Source organism: Alligator sinensis, unplaced genomic scaffold (assembly GCF_000455745.1).
Source record: "Alligator sinensis unplaced genomic scaffold, ASM45574v1 scaffold1222_1, whole genome shotgun sequence".
NCBI lineage: Eukaryota > Metazoa > Chordata > Crocodylia > Alligatoridae > Alligator > Alligator sinensis.
The window spans coordinates 291,386-310,220 of NW_005842620.1; the positions used below are offsets into that span (position 1 = coordinate 291,386).

Here is an 18,835-nt window from a genome sequence, read left to right on the forward strand (position 1 = left end):
AGGGAGTTCCCCAGCCTGTAAGTATGCTGCTGGTTCTTCCTCCCCAGGTGCAGCACCTTGCACTTGTCAGTGTTGAAACCCATCCTGTTCTCATCCGCCCACCCCTGTAGCCTGTCCAGGTCTGATTGCAGCCTATTCCTCCCTTCTAGCGTGCCCACTTCTCCCCACATCTTAGTGTCATCTGTGAATTTGAACAGGGTGTTTACACCCCCGTCCAAGTCGCTGATGAAGATGTTGAATAGTGCGGGCCCAAGGACCGAGCCCTGGGGGACCCCACTGCCCACATCCCTCCAGGTCGAATAAGACCCATCCACCACCACTCTGGGTGCAGCCCTCCAGCCAGTTAGCGACCCATTTGACTGTGTAGGTGTTGACGCCAGTCTCCTAGTTTTTTAATGAGAATGGGGTGAGAGACAGTGTCGAAGGCCTTCCTGACGTCCAGAAAGACTACATCCACTGCTACCCCTGCATCTAAGGATTTTGTGACCTGGTCATAGAAGGCCACCAGGTTGGTCTGACAGGTCCTGCCTCTAATGAACCCATGATGGTTGCCGCTAAGCATAATCTCCCCTGCTGGCCCCTCGTGGACATGCGCCAGGATAATTCTCTCAAAAAGCTTACCTAGGAGTGAGGTAAGACTGACTGGCCTATAGTTTCCTGAGTCCTCCTTCCTTACTTTTTTGAAAATGGGAACCACATTGGACCTTTTCCAGTCATCTGGCACCAAGCCAGAGCACCACAAGTGCTCATAAAGCCGTGCCAGGGGTCCCGCAATTACCTCTGCTAATTCCCTCAGCACTCTGGGGTGGAGATCATCAGGACCTGCTAATTTAAATACGTCCAGTCCCTCCAGAAGTTCCCCGACTAGATCCTCCCTGACCCTAGGCCTGGGCGCGCCTCCCCTGGGACCTACAGGGGTCCCGGTGGAGGGGGTGACCCGGTCCCTGCTCAGAAAAACGGAGGCAAAGAAATTGTTAAATAGGTTAGCTTTGCTGTCTGTATAATGTATATAATGTAATTATATGATTCTGAATGCTGGTACTAAGACAGACATCAAATGCTAATATTCATTATTTGGCTTCTGGAAACAACAGTAACAACCCATTATCGGTATGAGGCAAAACTAAGCATTCATACAAAAAAACCCTCTTTTTTTAGGTAACTAAATGCACAAAAATAAAAATATATAGTACTCTACAAAGATAAGTACATGTAAGTGTAATTTACTTTTCCTCTTTCAATAAAGCAAGTAAAAATGTGAAGTCTTTAGAGGGTCAGTAAACTAAGAATTGTTAGTAAAACAATTAACTAACTTGTTTCATTATACCAATTCTATTCTATGCTGCTAAATCACATCCCTTCTTTGGAGTGAGGATGAGAATAACTTCTGAGCTTGACATTCGAACCCCTTCCTTTTTATGTGAAATTAACTGAATGTATGTGAATGCCATGGGCATATGTTGTATGCTTAATCAGAATCTTCCTCTAAAATGTTTTCTGCTGTTGATATTGCATAATCAATCACCAGTGCATAATCATCTATGATTAGAGGCCTGGAAAGCATGACTTATGAAGCAAGGCTGAAAAGCTAGGGTTATTTAGTTTGGAGAAGACAAAACTGAGGAAGGATTTGATAGCAACAGTCTTCAATACCTGAATGGCAATTATAGAGAGGATAGAGATGAGCTTTTCTCTGTGACTGTAGGAGGCAGGACTAAGAGCAATGGCCTTAAACTGCAGCAAAATAAATTTAGGGTGGAAGTTCGGAAGAAATTTCTGACTGAAAATGGCCAAGCATGGAAACAGGCAAGTAGAAAAGTAGCAGAATCTCCATCTCTGGAAATGTTCAAGAGCAGGTTAGACAGATAATTGGCTGGCAAGGTTTGGTCAGGAATTATCTTACCTCGAGCAGGGGTCTAGGCTAGATAAACCTTTTGAGGTCCCCTCCAGACCTACTTTCCTATGATCCTATGATTTGAAATCTAGAAACCACATCAGTAGCCATCCATTGGCATAACTCTTTGTCAAAAATCACTGCTGCTGTTTGAAACATATTTTGAATCTCAATCTCAAGATGTGTCATCAAATTCTTTCTTGTTAAATGATTTGTCCACAATAGCGCCTGTACACCTCCATGTATGTTGTAGACAAAACTATACTTTAGGCATCAGCAGCCATGTAGGTACCATCTTTCAGGCTTAGTCATTTGCAAAACCTATTTTTTTTTCTACATCATCAGCAACAAAATTGCACAGGAGCTTCTTTTTCTGATACCATTTGCAGGTCTTGGTGACATACTTTTCTACTGGCTGAACAGCAACTGTTCCAGTTGGAGAAAAAAATCTGCAGTGGGCTGTACAGTCTTACATTCAGGTCAGACTTCAGCTCATTTGAAGGAAGGGGGACGATAAAGTGCAACAGAGCTTTGCTTAGAGACAAATAAATAATTAATGCTTATAGAGTTCTGGAACACACACAGTAAAAACACAATCCCTCCATTCATCAGTCTCAAAGGGCTGCACCCACAGAGGCACCACAGGAAGTCTGCTCATTTTTGAAAGAAGGATTTCTTGATTTGCCAATAAGCAACAATAGCAATCTGTGCATTCCAAGGGCATTTGCATGTGCCATCATACTGCTGTTCACTCTTTATCTGTGCTGTAGAATAACAGAAAATTAGGGTTGGAAGGGATCTCAGGAGGTCAATTTAGTTCAACCCCCTGCTCAAAGCAGGGCTGTCCCCCCAAGTAGATCAAATGATCTATATCTATGATTTAGTTGGGGATGGTCCTACTTTGAGCACCTCCTGAGGTCCCTTTCAACCCTAATTTTCTATGGTTCTATATCATCCCAGCCAAGGCTTTGTCTAGCTGGGTCTTCAAAACTTCCAAGGGTGGATATTCCACAACCACTCTGGGTAACTTGTTCTAGTGCTTTACTACCTTTCTCATGAGAAAGTTCTGCCTAATATCTAACCTAAACTTCCCTTGCTGCAACTTCAGACTATTGCTTCTTGCTCTGTCATCTGCCACCACTGAGAACAGTCTAGTCCCACACTCTTTGGAACAACCCCTTAAGGTACTTGAAAGCTGCTATTAAATCCCCCCTCAATCTTCTTGTCTCCAAACTAAAGCCCAGTTCCATCAGCCTCTTCCCATAAGTCACGTGCCCTAGGCCCCTAACAATTTTGGTGCCCTCAGCTGGACTATCTCCAATTTGCCAACCTCCTTTCTGTAATGGGGGACTTAAAACTGGACACAATACTCCAGATGTGGCCTCACCAGTGCCAAATAGAAAAGAAAAATCACTTCCCTTGATCTGCCAGCAATGCTCCAACTGATGCAGCCCAGTACACCATTAGCCTTCTTGACAAGGGCACACTGTTGGCTCGTATTCAGCTTAATGTCCACCGTAACCATGAGGTACTTTTCTGCAGAGCTGCTGCTGTCAGCCCCACAGCCTGTATCACAGCATGCATGGGATTGTTCCATCCTACATGTAGGACTTTGCACTTGTACTTATTGAACCTCATGAGATTTCTTTTCGTCTAATCCTCCTATTCATTGAGGTCTCTCTGAATCTTAGCCGTACCCTCAAGCACATCTACTAATCCCTGCAGCTTGGTGTCATCTGCAAACTTGCTGAAGCTGCACTCCATCCCATCTTCCAGGTCACTGATGAAGATATTGAACAAAACCAGTTTTGGGACTGACCCCCAGGGCACTCCACTTGATACCAGCTGCCAACTATGCATCAAGCCATTGATTACTGTACTCATTGAGCCTGACAATCCAGCCAGTTTTCTAAACATCTTACAGTCCATTCATTCAACCCATACTTACTTATCTTGCTTGCAAAAATGTTGTGGGAGACCGAGGCTTTACACTAAGGTAAAAGCAATCTGTTAAGGAGAGATTTTCAGGTGAGACCTATCAACATTATACACCATATCAGATGTTAAGTCTTCAGGCTCCAAAATTACATAAAAAAGGAAATTTTAAACTTAAGAGGCAAGACGGGATACAAACTGAAAGCTGTGACAGAAGTTCACAGATGCCATAGTGCAACTTGAAATTCTTTAGCCTTATGCTTGTTCTAAAGTTCAGATCATCCTTACATTTTTTTTGTTTGGATTTGCAACCTTTGCCAACAAAAAGGGTTAAAAAATGCATTTGCCACCACATTTCTTCTAAAGAAACCACTAGAAAACATTCTCCTCTAATTCCATGTTTTCAGACGGTTTCATTGAAGTTTTTTTTTTGTCCCTGAAATCCAGCAGCTAAATCGAGTTTGCATACGAAGTCTTTGATTTTCCCCTTGCTCTTTTTTCTCATGCCCAGTCTTCTCCCTTACATAAGACAAAAGGTTTTTCTAACTTTGTAACACTCTTAACAGCTTTCAGTGAACAACTATCTTCATTTCATCTGCCAAAGAAAAAACCAACATTTTCATTTCATGTTAATAGCTGCAGCTTAAGTCAGTGGGAGTGAGGACAAGGCTGAAAAGTCTACTCCTAGATAGCATTTGGTAGCATAAAAGCCTGTTCAGATAACATCAATTAACCAAAGGTTCAGTTTGGATACTCAACACTACAGTATTTGTGAATTAAAAAAAAATCAATAGCTATTAAGGTTCCCCCACCTTTGGTAGAAGTGGATGTTTTACCTCCAGAACATTAATTTAAGATCTGCTAAAATGCAGGAAAGTGCACCTGAAATTTCAGTTGAGGGAAAAGACTTCTCATCCACTTAAATCTTTATCAACTTCTTATGTCATAACAGTCTTCTGACTTTTGTATGTCTAGGTAAGAACTTGCAAATAACTCCAAAGCATAGCAATTTCAACTTAGATTTATTACAGCTTTATACAGTAAAGTCACCTATTACACCACTAAGCTTGAAAGAAATCAAGTGAAATATAAAGCTTTCACCAAATAAGTTATGAAAAGTGTTTTCGAATAATGTTCTTTTGCTTGCTTCATTGAGGCACATACTGAAAAAACTGCCACAAGAACAGTGGTCTCCATAGCTAACTTGAACATCCTGAATTTTAGATTATGCACACAATGTATATTAAGCACTGAATAATCAGAGCACTTAACACATTAAACCATTTAACAGTGGCCCTGATGCAAAAATTCAATTTGCATTATTTATACAACAGTTTAAAAGCACTTGGTAAAGTTGTGTGTATTCCAACCAATTGCCCTTCGCCATAGTTTCCTTTGTAAGATCTGTTTATTGCAGCTTACACAGAACAATTTACAAACAACAATATTGTTCTGAAACCTATGCAATGTAATTAACAGACCAGAGGAGAAGTCCTGGCTTTACTGATGTCTATAAGACTTTCTCCATTCAAGGATTCCAAGATTTTACCCCAATTATTTATAGTATTTTCTTAGAAAAGAGACTAAGAGCCAACTCAGAGAAATACAAAATGGTAGTTTAGAAAAGTACTTCCAGGCACACAGATTTAGTACAGGGATGTACTAGCTGTCACATATCTCAAAACTACAGCCACGAGTACAACTCCACGTGCAAGTCACAGAAAGATGTTGCAGCAACAGCAAACCAGAATAGATGGGAGAACACAACAGTTAAACCCAGCTGAATTGTTAAGGCTGTAAAACTGTACTCTGGGAAGAAAAACAGGAAATGCTTATTTTGGTATTGCTTCCCTAAGCAAGTACATGTTATATAGTATTTTTAAATTAATAAAATATGAAATTCTGGGTAAACATTTCTACACATGCAATTTAAGACTGTGGATAGGTATTAAAATGCCTTGGTATTAAAATAGATTTGGAGATATATGTATAGGCACAACTGTGCAGAATTTTTTTTAACACGTACTTCAGATGTTAACGGATTCTTCAAATGTGTTAATTCATTATATTTATTAGCTTTGTCTTGTAAACTTAAAATGACCTGGTTCTTAAAAATCTACGCAGTGAGAGAAAGATCTGTTTAGATCCTAAATAGATGCTGGATTGCCCCTCATCAACCTTACTTCTCTGGCATCATAATTTGTTAAAACAGAATGCTTCATGCAAATTGGAAAGCAAAGGGGATGTTTCAGGCATTTTAAGTGAAATCCTCTCTAAATTCAAAGCTCTCTCATGTTTTAACTACCTAGTTATGCAAGGATCTGCAAGCAAGGCGGTGGCCAACTTACTCTTTCACTGAAGTTAACAGAAGTTGAAATAACTCAACTACTTGCATGATCTAGGCTTTACTTTGCTTCAAAATGCAGATCACTCGCATCAAAACATGTCAGTCATGTTCAAGTTTCATTTGTATTTCCTAATGCCAATAAAAGGTAAAGGAAATTATTTTCATTGCATGTGTAACTATAAACTTTGCAGAATTCAAAGGAAAAAAAATCTTGCCTTACTGTAAGTGGAGAAAGTGTCTCAAAATTTTGTTAAAAATGCATCAGGTTTCATTGTCATTTTCTAATTTATGTAAGCTTTAGACGTATGCAATACAAGAAAACCATAACATTTTGGCAGCACCGATACTACAGATTGCTTGAGCCTAAACACCTCAGGGGTCATAGCCTTTTTAAAGTTAGCCTCTGTGGCTCCTAACCCTGAGAAGTTCCACAAACTCTGTGGGACAGGTTTGGGACTTTCTGGGATAGGCTGCTCTGCCTCCAAAGAGCTACAAGGAGGAACCTCTAGGTTTGTAGGCAGTCAACAAGGTGAGAGGCAGAGAAGAATGGTGGAAGGGGTAAGAAGCGTATTAGCACAAGGAACCAAATCCTTGCATTCTGTAAACTACTGCAGTTCAACTGAAACCAATGGAGATATGAAAGCTTTACATGAGCTGAACCTTCCCAAGGACGGTTCCTTCCTCAATAGGACAACCATCAACTTGAAGCAATTTGATGTCTAAAAGACTGTTTGGGGAACTGCATCATTTAAAATCTATATATAATTTCCAGTATACCAAAGTACTTTTACTTTCAGGAATTTAAGACAAACTTTCTCATATTTGTAAATGTCACTACAAACTCAAAGCATACTCCAACATAAACCTAGCAGATACTGATGCTTTTAGCTTGTGCAGGAGAGGAAAGGTGTATAAAGCTCCAGTAAAGCCATACATACAGCAGTTAGGGGACCATTAAAACAACAGCCCTAAACACACAATTTCATCTCAGTGAACACCAAACCTATACTTGGGTTTCTGATCATTCAAGAGCTCAAATAAAATAATTCAATCCATTATGTTTCTGAACTCAAATTAAAAAAGTAAAAACTGGATTCACTAAAAACCAAACCAGAAAAAAACCCAACTATCTCAAATACCCAGTGAAAATAATGTGCTCCTCAGTGGCATATCCCTTTGTATGTAAGTGCAATTATGCAGTGTAGAGTTCAACTACATTTTAGTCTCCTTCAGTATGAGAATAACTCAGACTCATTGCTCTCACATTTTATGTGATGTGTGTAAGTAGAAATGAATGACTAAAACAACATGAAAACATTCTGAAAACATATCCATTAATATTAATATATAGTTGTTTCTGGTGCAATGGTCCATTTTTAGTTATACAACTGGTTCCCAGAGAGGAATCTTTGGAATGTTTATTGCCATCATGACCCAGTATCATCAATGTAATTATGTGCTCTTTCTAAAAATAATGGATATGCAGTTTCACATTGTCTAGATTATTCTGATTCCATGCTGAGATGAAAAATATACTAGCTCAAAGTATATATGCACCAACACTTTCAGCCGTTACCCACGTTTTTGCGTAAGCTATATGTCTGCAGAACATTTTAAAATATCATTTTGACTGTTTATAATCTTCACACCATTCATGGTTGAGCCACAGGGTGTCTACACTGAAAGTAGGAGTGTAGTGAAAAGATACCAAAGCTAGCTTTAAACAAGCTAGCTTGGGTACCTGAAGCAGGTAGGCTGCAGCACAGAGCTCCAGGCACACTGATGTTACCAAAAGACTACAGTCTGTAGCACAGGCCTACCTGTAGTTTGACTTGAGGCACACAACACTCGGTGCATTCAATGAGACCTGCACACAACCATCTGAATCTGGCTTACCTTGCAATATTTCAGGCTCAAATTTTACTTAGTTTGTCTTATGTTACTCACCCTCTTCACTAAACATTGCTTTTTATTGTGTTACATTTTCAAAACATTTTATATAACCACTGGATTATTGGACAAAGTGCCTTGCACTATAAATCAGAATCTTCAGCTCCACTCTGCTCAAACAATTTCACATCAAACATTTCAGTCCTGTACATCGAAATAGTCAATCACTGGCTCCTCTTTCAATCCTTTCTGTAATCCACTGTTTCCATTACTCCTGAAATTAAAACCATAAATTCATATAAATGAGAATAAGAAATTTAATTCAAAAGTAGTAAGAAATTTCTACCAAATTACCAAACCAACTTTGAACCAAATGACCAAACTGAAATAATTAATATAACATGAGATGCTACAGCACGCTAATAGGTGGCAAGGATCAATAGAACGCATTAGCAAGCTGCTAACAGGTCTACAACAAGCAGTGACCTCTGTAAAAGTAACTACTTTTTAAGAACTTTGCCTCCTATAAATACTAATATTAACAATTTGGCCATTCTGATATTAAGGTCTCAAATGAATATCTTTCCATCACTATACCTTTGAGCATTAGCAATCTGATCAAGATAAGGCCAGGATTAAAAAAGCAAGGTGTGGCAGTTCAAGACCAAGATGTAGTAACAAGACTGAGACCGATGGCCCATCTTGTCACTTTAGTGACTACTAAATGAAAGAAAAACATGTGAAACAACAACAAGGCTCTTACTTCTCTGTTTGTCTGTAGTGAGGAATAGGTGGTGGAGCCCTTGTCTGCATTTCCTTATCTAGGACAGATGTTAGGGAATTACTTGGACAAACTGACTTCCCCCTAGAGAACAAGAAAAGTAATTTTATTTTTGACATCTGGTGTACACACTTCAAAAAAAATAATCTTATTCTTAAGAACCAAGGATAAAAAAAAATTAAATTGCATCAATATTGAGATTCTCTAAGAACTAATGATACACATTGCGACTCAAAGCAGTAAGCAGTACAGCATTCTGAACTGGTTTTAGGTACGGTTGGATGTGGGGTGGAAAGAAAGCTACCTGAATATATATATCAGTCTGACTGGGAACCAAAAAATACTAAGAGATCATTATTTATTTTACTTTAAATGTCTTTCTATAACATAACCACTATGCTACTGGCCTTTTAAACTGAGACCACAGATACAACAAATGGGGTGAAGTTGTTGCTGATTGACAGCTTTGCATGGACGCAGATGTTCAAGTATATCCATGGCCCTAGACCAAAACTTCAACAATTAAAGCCAAAGGCCCCCTCTACACATGCAGGTAAAAGGCATGATTCCCACACTCCTGCCATACCACACACGCATGGCAGGAGGTATGATTGTAGGATTCCACATTAGATCCCACTGCACTTTACTGCCAGTGCAGGGGGAGTCCAATCCTCCACTCCCCCTACATGGGCAAGAAGCAAGCTTCTGCAGCTGAGCCCCAGGCAACCCAATCAAGCTCCCAGCCACATAGGTGGCCCCATACCTCACCCCCCACTCAAGAGGTGGAGGATCCCCACTCCAGCAATCTCCCCACCCTGGGGGTGTGGGAAACCCCTGGGGCTGGAGGATTACTGCAACCCTACAGGTGCCAGGGGGTTTCTGCACCCTGGAGCCCCAGGGATCACAGCTGCTGTAATCCTTTGGGCTCAGGGGTGCAGGCAACCCCCGGATCTGGGGGATCGTGGCTGCTGTGATCCATAGGACTCAGGGATTTTATGCTGGGCATGATGCACCCCTGCAACTGGGAGCCCTGTCAGGTGACTGGGCTCCCAGCCACAGGGGAGACCCTGCTACACATGCAAATTAAAGCTCAATAGCAACCAGCTACAAAATGAGTACACATTTTCAAAGTCTAAACTCTATAGCTGGTTGGAGCTTTTTATCGTGTAATAGCTACTTTGCATGTGTAGCTGGTTTCCAGTTAATTGCACAAGAACTGTAACAAGTAAAGGGGGTCTAAAGCCTCTAAGTCTAAAAGTGACCATGTGATTTGACTTCCCACATACACAGACAACAGAATTTTCACAGAATAGATTAAATAATATAGTCGAGAAAGATATTTAATTTCATCTGAAAGCCTCAAAGAAGTGGTGTGCCTACCACTTCCCTTAGCAGGCTGCTGTAATGTTTTATTTCCCTCACTATTGGAAATCATACCATATTTCAATTGTGAACTTATCCAACTTCAGCTTCCTGAAGGGAAGTTAAAAAGAGGATGGAACTAAACTGTTCTCAGTGGTGGCAGATGACAGAATGAGGAGTAACGATCTCAAGTTGCAGCAAGGGAAGTTTAGGTTAGCTATTAGGATGGATTTTCTCACTAGGAGGGTAGTAAAACACTGGAAGAGGTTACCCAGAGAGGTGGTGGTATCTCCATCCTTGAAGGTTTTTAAGACCTAGCTAGACAAAGCTTTGGCTGGGATGATCTAGTTGGGGATAGTCCTGCTTTGAGCAGGGGGTTGGGCTAGATGACTTCCTGAGGTTCCTTCCAACCCTAGTTTTCTATGATTTCTAATCCACTGCCAAATTTCTGTGAAAACCTTATACCTGTGTTTTTCCATTACGACACAAACAAAGCTTTAGAATTCCTAGAATACTTTGATCTGTTTAAATAGGATTTGACTGATTGACAGACCATGCAGATGAAGCTAACTGATACACTGAGACCAAGTAGGCTGAAGATAAAACAAGAGAAGACAAGAGTGATGTGCTGGCTGATGTGGCAGGACAGAAAGGGTTCCCTTAGGAAGTCTTGGGCAGCATGCAGCAGCACTCTGCAGAGGCTGAGGAAAGTTTAACCAACAATTAATTAAATTCATTAGTCCTTCTAACACAGCCAGGGTTCTTTGAGTGGATGTGGTATCTTTTATTAGACCAACTGAGCAGTTGGAAAAAATTTCTTGGCAAACTTTTGGGTGCACCCTTCTTCAGGCATGGGGAGTCTCCGCTGTTCTGAGACTCCAAGAAATGAAAGAAGCTAAAAGTGTGGCAGGATGTCAGTGAAAATGTAAATAGGTAGAATTAGAAAGACAAAAGGTGAGGCATGTGATAATACAGCAATTAGAAAGGTAACTTTAACTAAAATTAAATACAAAATGTAGAAGCCACTGGTGCCCAAGAATGCTGTATGAGTTATTCCAGAGCTAAACTGAGCATAATACTAGAAGGCCAAATTTAACAAAGAAATTTCTTTATCTTGAATCATTAAATATAGTGATATGATGCCAAACTATTCAATTCTGACTTAGAAGTGTTGCTGACAGTACTCAACAACGTCTAGTTACAGAAAGGGGGGGTGGGGAAGAAAAAAAATACATCGGACCAGCTGCATTAGGTTGCCCTTTATACAGCATTAAGTAGACTCTGCCACAGAACAAATAAGGTCTTTCGGATGAAATGATTCTTATCTTTAATTCCTTCTAAAAAAAGGGAATCCTCTCCAGGCCTGTCTGTCCCCAAAACTCAAATTTCTTCAGTTTCATAAGGAGTTGGATTTGGGCCACCTGGATGAGTAAGATTCAACTAAGAAAGAAAACTGAAAGAAGATACAAGATTCAACTGAGGGGAAACTAGCCATGCAAGTCTGATTTTATCTGAATGCATATAGCTTTTCTTTCTGGAATAAAAAGGTCTCTCCTTTTTAAATTTCAGATGTGTAACAAGTGGAGGTTGGCAGTTTCCTTAACTATAGTGACCAGGGCTTTGAACAGCTTTTTCTTGGGGAACAGTTCCCCTCCTCATCCCCTGCCCCTTAAAAAGGATAAGAAGCAGACTGAGGGGATGTTCATATCTGAAGAAGAAAAAGAAGGAAAAAAATATCTTTGTTGTAGAATAACCTCAGAATAATTTTTTTGGAAGGCCCTGGCTCCCTGGCTCTATCAGTGTGACCACACTCCAGATAATGAGCTGATGAGACCTTTGCCTGTTCACGGTGTAATGTGGCTTTCCAAGGTTACTGCTGAGCATAAAAACTAAGAAGTAAAGACAAGGCTGCTTCACTGTTACCCAACTGTGGTAAGACATGATGATCTAAGGGTTGGCAGAGAAGAAGTTGAGACCGGTATGGCCCACATATCTAAAGGTGCATTAGATTCACAGGTGAAGAGAGGATCCTGTGCCCAGTTTTCAAGGACCGTAACTAGCACATGGCTATACTGACCATGAATCTCCTTATCAAGAGACCATTGTTGAGCTGTGAAACCTCCTATCACTCAGTTCTGTAGATTTGTTGATGCCCCTTGTGGTGGGGCCAGTAACTGTCTGTCTAATTAAGGCATAAAAGTCACTGTCTCTACAGGTCACTGTTTTCTCTGGCAGTGGAGAGATGTCTGCACAGTTCTGCTGCTAGGAGTAATGGTCACCAACTTGTAGCTGCCCTCGCCCAACTTCTTCCTTCCTGTGGTTTGCAGCTACTGAGAGAAGGAATGGAAGAACAGTCACAACACCCTGCAAGGGTCCATAGCCTTCCAATGACCATGGAACAGAAACCTGCTAATGCAAAGACAGAGATGGGGGACTGAAGCGGAGACATACTTTCCTAGGCTGAATGAGGAAGTAGAATGGGGAAATTAAAAATGATTTATGTTATATTTAAATTGGATTTTGATTTAAATTGGGGTTTCAAGCAAATGGCTGAATCCTGCTGATGGAGCCCTGTGATTCAGGCTACAGGTCTCCAACCAACCCCATGTACCTCATGCAGCGTGCCAAGTTGGTTTGGCACACAGGCCAGACCACAGCACAGGTCAGGCACACAGCACAGGGGTCAGCATGGGGCACAGGCTGCATGTGGCAACCTGCTACACCGGCTCCACATGCTAGCTTCAGTGCATGGTCCCAATCCAGACTGCAAATCAGCCCAGTGACCCCCAACCGCTCATCCTCATCAGCCCAGTGACCCTGCAAATCAGCCCAGTGATCCCCACAAGGCCAAATGAGATTGACAGCCTTGATTTAACACTTTGAAACATAAAAATAGATTTAATGATGAAATTATGGTCATTTATATTGAAACATAAGTTATAAAATTATTAGCACTTGAATAGTCAAGTAGAACTTGCTTGCTCTCAAAAGTTTTAATGCAAGTCAAACCACTGAACTGATGGGAGTCAGTGGCTTATGGTCTGGAACTAGTCCATTGAAGTATTAAGTCTGTAGGTATCTTCTTCTACTGTAGAGTGAATATTTTATTTATTTTAGTTTAACTAGTTCAGGAACCGTTTGTTCAAAGTTTAGGACTTGAAAAAACCTGACAGAAAAGCTTGTGTTCATCTTCCAAACTATAGCTAAAATTTAACTGCAAAAAAGGTTAAGCTCTAAAATCCTAAAGGATGTGGTTACCAAATGCAATCAGTTCAATTCAGTAGCTATAGACAAATTCCTTTTACACAACCAGGTTTTAAAGTCCAAACTTTGTCTGAAGAGCCCTACTTTTATTATCCTTATGCCACCAGCACATTTAAGATCAGTTTTATTTAAATAAATCTGTTTGAAAAACAAATTCAGGATTTTCAAGCTCCAATTTCCATCCAAATACAGCCTGGCAAATCAAGTGAAATTAACTACTACTCATATGGGATATGCCACTCATTTTTTAAACTTAAAATTAAAAATTAGAATACATGTATGATACACTAAATACATTCTTAAATAAACGTATACATATATATTGTATACCCTGGTTAGAAGTAGTACTGAACTTAGCTTAATGGCTACATTTAGAGGAAAGTTGCTACGTTTTTAGGGTTAGCAATCAATGAGAATCAATCTTCCATTAGTAGAGGAGAGAGTAAAAAATACAAAATAAAATTAAAATTGGTTTTCAGCTTGCCAGTTTAAATCAAGCCAATTAAAATCAAATCTAATAGGCCTCCACATTACTGGATTTGTTCTGCACCACCACGTCAAAACCTACTTTTAAAAATAATCACGTTCATTTCAAAATAGTTTGTTTTAAATGGCAAAAACATTGAAAAATAGTCCAGAAGTCTTCTGATAGTAAGGGTAAAGTGAATTTTTATTTTTATGATCCAGTCCACCTATGTGCATATTGTTTATCCATCATCAGAATTCTGTACTTAGGACCACCTGCTTGGCATTCTCTTACATCTGGAGTGGCTAACCTGTGGCATGCGCTACAAGTGGCATATGCAGCCTGTGTGTGGCACATAATGGATCGGGAAGGGGACAAGCAGCACAGTGACACACTGGGCAGGAAGCAGAAACCAAAGCAGCAAATTGGGCAGGAAGCACTGGGGAAGGAACAGAAAGCAGAGTAGCAGATTGGGAAGGGGATCATAAGGGCATTCATGAAGACTGCAAGCTAATTTTTGGTATACCTGAAAAAAACTTTGGCCCCTACTGTTTTACATCTTACAGAAGGCACTAGGTGAGATCCCCATTTAGCTGTCATCTCCAGACAGCTGGACTCTGTGGCTTCAACGATTTTGAGAATATGCATCCTTTGTTTGGGGTGTCAAGGGATTTACCCTAGTTTTGGGGGGTAGGGAGCCTACCTTTGCACCTTGCCCACAAAGCTTATGACATTCAAGAGTTTTATACTGCTTTTAGTCCCCCTCCTCTGACTTTTTCATGAGTCTCTTCCACTTGCTCTCCTTTCTTCCAGTGTATTCTCCTTCCTTTCCAACTTGAGATTCCCCATTGACTCTAATGAAGGTCCCTTCTATTCCCATCTTTACCCAAGTACCTCCCATCCTCTTTTAAAAACAGAAAAATTGAGGCTGTGACAAGCTGGCAGGTAAGGCAGTGAACAGCCTAAGGAATAGGGCAGTTTGCAACTCTAGGTTGCTCAGCAGCAGTGACCTCTGGTGATGAGAGGCAAGAACTACAACAAGACACAGCTATTAGGGGGACTAGTCATTAGACTGTACTGTCATGCTAAAAAATGGGAGACCTGAGGGGTATCAAAAGACACACTCCCAAGCAAATTATTCTAGTTTATTAGACTGTGTTGCTTCCCAATTAAAACCTGCTTAGAGCACTTAAAATGGCTAAAAAGTTCTCTCATTTGCAAAATGCTTTTAAAAGAACGCATCAATTGTACTAGACTGTGCTAATACTGTAATGCCTAAACTCACATGAATGACTTTGCAAACTAAAATAAAATAAACTGCATACTTCACCGCAGTGATAACAACATTGCGTTTCGGTTCGTTGTCATAGCTCACACTTTCAATGCCATAGATCTGAGCTAGCTCGTGGATGATCCTGCGATGATCTCTGTTCATGGGTGGGTAACAGTGGCTCTTTTTTGTATGCTTTCCCTGAGTTTGGGAAAAAAAATGGCTCATTATCTTTTCATCAAAATGCTTACAATAGGATTTGATGTCTAAGCTTCTCTAGCAGTAACCAGTTACTTGTGTATTACACACAATCCTAGATACTACTGACAAGCTCCACATGCAAATTAAGTTCCATTTAATTGCTCTTAAACAGTACACATAGACACACACGCACAGATGCTTTATGTACATGTTTAGAGTCTCAAATTGCACACACCCAGCACTGATTGACAACAAAAAAAATCTATTGATACTATATTCTACCCAGATCCCTAGAGGGCTGGAATAACAGAAGAGAATATTAAGAGAGGATGGCAAACTGAACAATTTGTTTCTATTTGGCTTTTAATTGTGTGAATATGAATGTACAAGGTTTATTTATTTTATTTAATAGTCCTCCTTCCATAGAAAATACATTTTATGCCAATTTTAGCATCGGATCAAAGAGTCTTGGTCAATGTGGAAAAAGCAAAAGAAAGAATGTTTTACTTAAAATTATGTAAGTGAACCATCTCCCAAAATGTTCCGCTGTACAAAATAACCCTCCAATGCAAGTACCAGCTCAACAAATCCATAGATTACATATTGAAAGGATACTGATATATAGGTGATATTATTATTCTTATCATTCAGCCGCTGCAGAAGTACTTATTTAAAATAGAGAATCTTAAAAATTTGATAATTACAATTAAACTTGAAAATGGAAAAAACATTACTGCATGTTTAGTCAAAATTAACCTGATTTTGACCCACTGTACAATCTTTAATCACTAATCATTTAGGAAGCATTTAAATTCAAATTGTTTGGCCCACAGGTTTCCATTTCTGTATCGGAGCAATTCTGTCACTAAAGAAAATCAAAATCTTGGAGCAGTTCTTTAAGATGACTTTGCTGTAATAATTACAAAATATGTTCTTAAATCTCTACTTGGGGTTCCAGCTATCAGACTTTGATTAATGGAAGCCTACTGAAGACTAGTCATGTTTGTCATAATCCTGTCTTCTTGCATCTTGGTCTGGAGACATGCGAGTGAAATTAGCAGGGGAACACAGATAGATCAAAGGGGACTATGTGGCCACTCTGCTGAAGAAGAAGAGACTTTTTCAGCCCTCCCAAACCATGAGACTGATAAGAAAGAGGAGTGGGACCCAAGAAAGTGAAACAAGTTTTGCCCAGAGATCATGATTTTCCATCTTGATGACCATCAGGACACAGTCATTCACCCACTAGAAGACAAATGTAACCAGCCTTCCCTTGTTATAAACCTTGATGCATCTAAACAAATATTTGGATGAGAGAATTATAAAAATTCTGCACCTGTTTTTTTACAAGGGGGGCAAGTTTCATTCACAAGGTGGTGCATAGCTTTAGGCTCAGGGAAACAAAGTGAATCGTGTCCACATACAAAGAGAGAAGACTCTTTATGGTAGCTGGGAGACTCCAAGCAAGGAGGAATGGAAAGTCAGATGCAGGATGGCCAAAGAAGAGGACACCAGGAATTCCAATTCTTTTCAGTGTAAGTAGCCTCTTTCTCCTTCCACTGCTTGTCTAAATGCACATTCCACTCTGAGCAAATTCAAGAATACCCGATTCACCTGGAGGCATGATGTCCCAGCTCTGCGTAAACAGAGACTGCAAAATTGCTTTCCAGAATCCAGCATTCAGTCTGGAAGTTTAAGCAATGGCACAGCATTTGGGGAAGGGTATGAATGGAGTGCCACATGGCTACTTTACAAATGGTCTGAAACTTAGGCATTTTGAAGAGACATCTACAGATGCCACCCGCATTCTGACTGTGTGTTCTGAGTCCTGTCAGGGGTTCCCCTTTATAATCTTGTAATGCACATTGATGTAGTTAAAGGTCTGCTTTGACAGTCTCTGGATGGAGACTACTGTGCTCAGATTGTCTGTCACCATGGTTACTGGTAGTCATAGTAACTTGAAAAAGCTTGGTTTTTTGCAAGGAAGCACCTTCTGGGTGGAATATGGCATCAAGTGGATCTGCCAGTAGTGTCTGGATCTCACCCACCCTTCTCACTGAAGTAACACCTGATTAAAAAAAATGTCATCTTCACAGAGAGCTAAGACAACAACTGTTCAAACAATGGAGTCTTAGGCACTGTATTCTTTAGGGAGAACATTTTAGCCCAGGCCTTCAGAAGTTTCTGAAGAATAGGAGAAGACTATCCACAGGCAAATGATGGGACAAGAAAGTAGCTAGGTACACACTGAATAAAATTAAGATAGGTCACATGCTTCAATTCCTGAAGACAATCTAGATTGCTGGGGTAAGGGTCTCATGTAAAAATCAGGGCGCTCATCCTACAACATGTCAGACAGATCTGCCCCAGTTTTATTTCCTGATGTTGATACATGTGTATTTTTAATTGAAGAGAAAATAATTTTGTGATGTGATGAAGGGTGTTCAAATCTGAGTGAATATCCATCTCTTGTCTTTGTAGGACAGGTCTGGGACCGACAGTACGGCCTTGGAACCCTAGGATGACACAAAGTCTGGGAACCAAAACTACCTCACTTGATCCAGGTATAGGCCAGAATAATCAGCCATGTAGTCTTGCCTAACCTTACTCAAGAACCAGAAGGAAGACAAGCTCTTCATCCATATCCATAGAACAAGGTAGGCACTGGACAGATATCTTGAACAATCCGCTTCCAAACAAAAGGGGAAATATAAGCTTGGATATCTTGAGGAGGCCAAGTTGGAACAGAAGAGTGTGGCCTGGTACTTTGAGGCAGAGATGAAACCTCTTTAGGTTAAGGAACTTAGGTGATCTAAGGCAAACTCCCCACCCTTACCCCTGCAGGCAACGAGTACAAGAAAAAATGTGTTAGAACTTAAAAGATTGAAGAAAAAATTATCAATGAATTAAACGCAGTAGGGCTGAAACCACACCTGTGTGGACACAAGTTCTGCCCCGGTCAAAGTTAACTGAGATAAAGAGAAGCTAGGCATTGCCTTTTATTCCTTTGGTGCAGGCAAAGGAGAGACAGAATACATGGATGTCAAACTCACTTTGGGCCGGATCCATGTGGCCAGTGGCAACAGTCTGGTAGCAGTGGCAGGTGCAGGGAAAGCATGGGCTGTATCTGCACAGCCCAGGCTTGTCCCCCTACTGCTGACAGCCATGTCCATCAGGGACTAGGGACTCCAGATTCTGCAGAAGGCCCTTCCCCCACCTCTGGTAACTGCTGCTAACCCAATGGGCTGTACCTTTGGGACTTCTGTTCTGCATGTACTTCCAAGGCAAAAAGTTATACATGAGAGGCACTGCACACCAAGAATGGACCGTAAAAAGAATTAATATATTTTAGGGCCAGAAGGGGCCATTATGATATTGTAGTCTGATCTCTTTGATACACATGGCACCTAAATCTAGCAAGAATG

At 40.5% G+C, this 18,835-nt stretch overlaps 1 protein-coding gene across 4 annotated transcripts in view; it reads right to left on the reverse strand.

Moving 5' to 3' along the window:
• Window positions 1–4,840: 4,840 nt before the first annotated feature.
• The window catches only part of NFX1 (nuclear transcription factor, X-box binding 1), a 95,952-nt gene continuing 81,957 nt past the window's right edge, over window positions 4,841–18,835 (reverse strand). For all 4 annotated transcript variants that reach the window (XM_025215073.1, XM_025215074.1, XM_025215075.1 and 1 more), the window contains 3 exons: window positions 15,265–15,410; window positions 8,830–8,931; window positions 4,841–8,340 (listed from right to left, as the gene is read on the reverse strand). In XM_025215073.1, coding sequence (XP_025070858.1) covers window positions 8,265–8,340; window positions 8,830–8,931; window positions 15,265–15,410 — 324 coding nt within the window. In that variant the 3' untranslated portion in view covers window positions 4,841–8,264. The remainder of the gene's footprint in view (window positions 8,341–8,829; window positions 8,932–15,264; window positions 15,411–18,835) is intronic.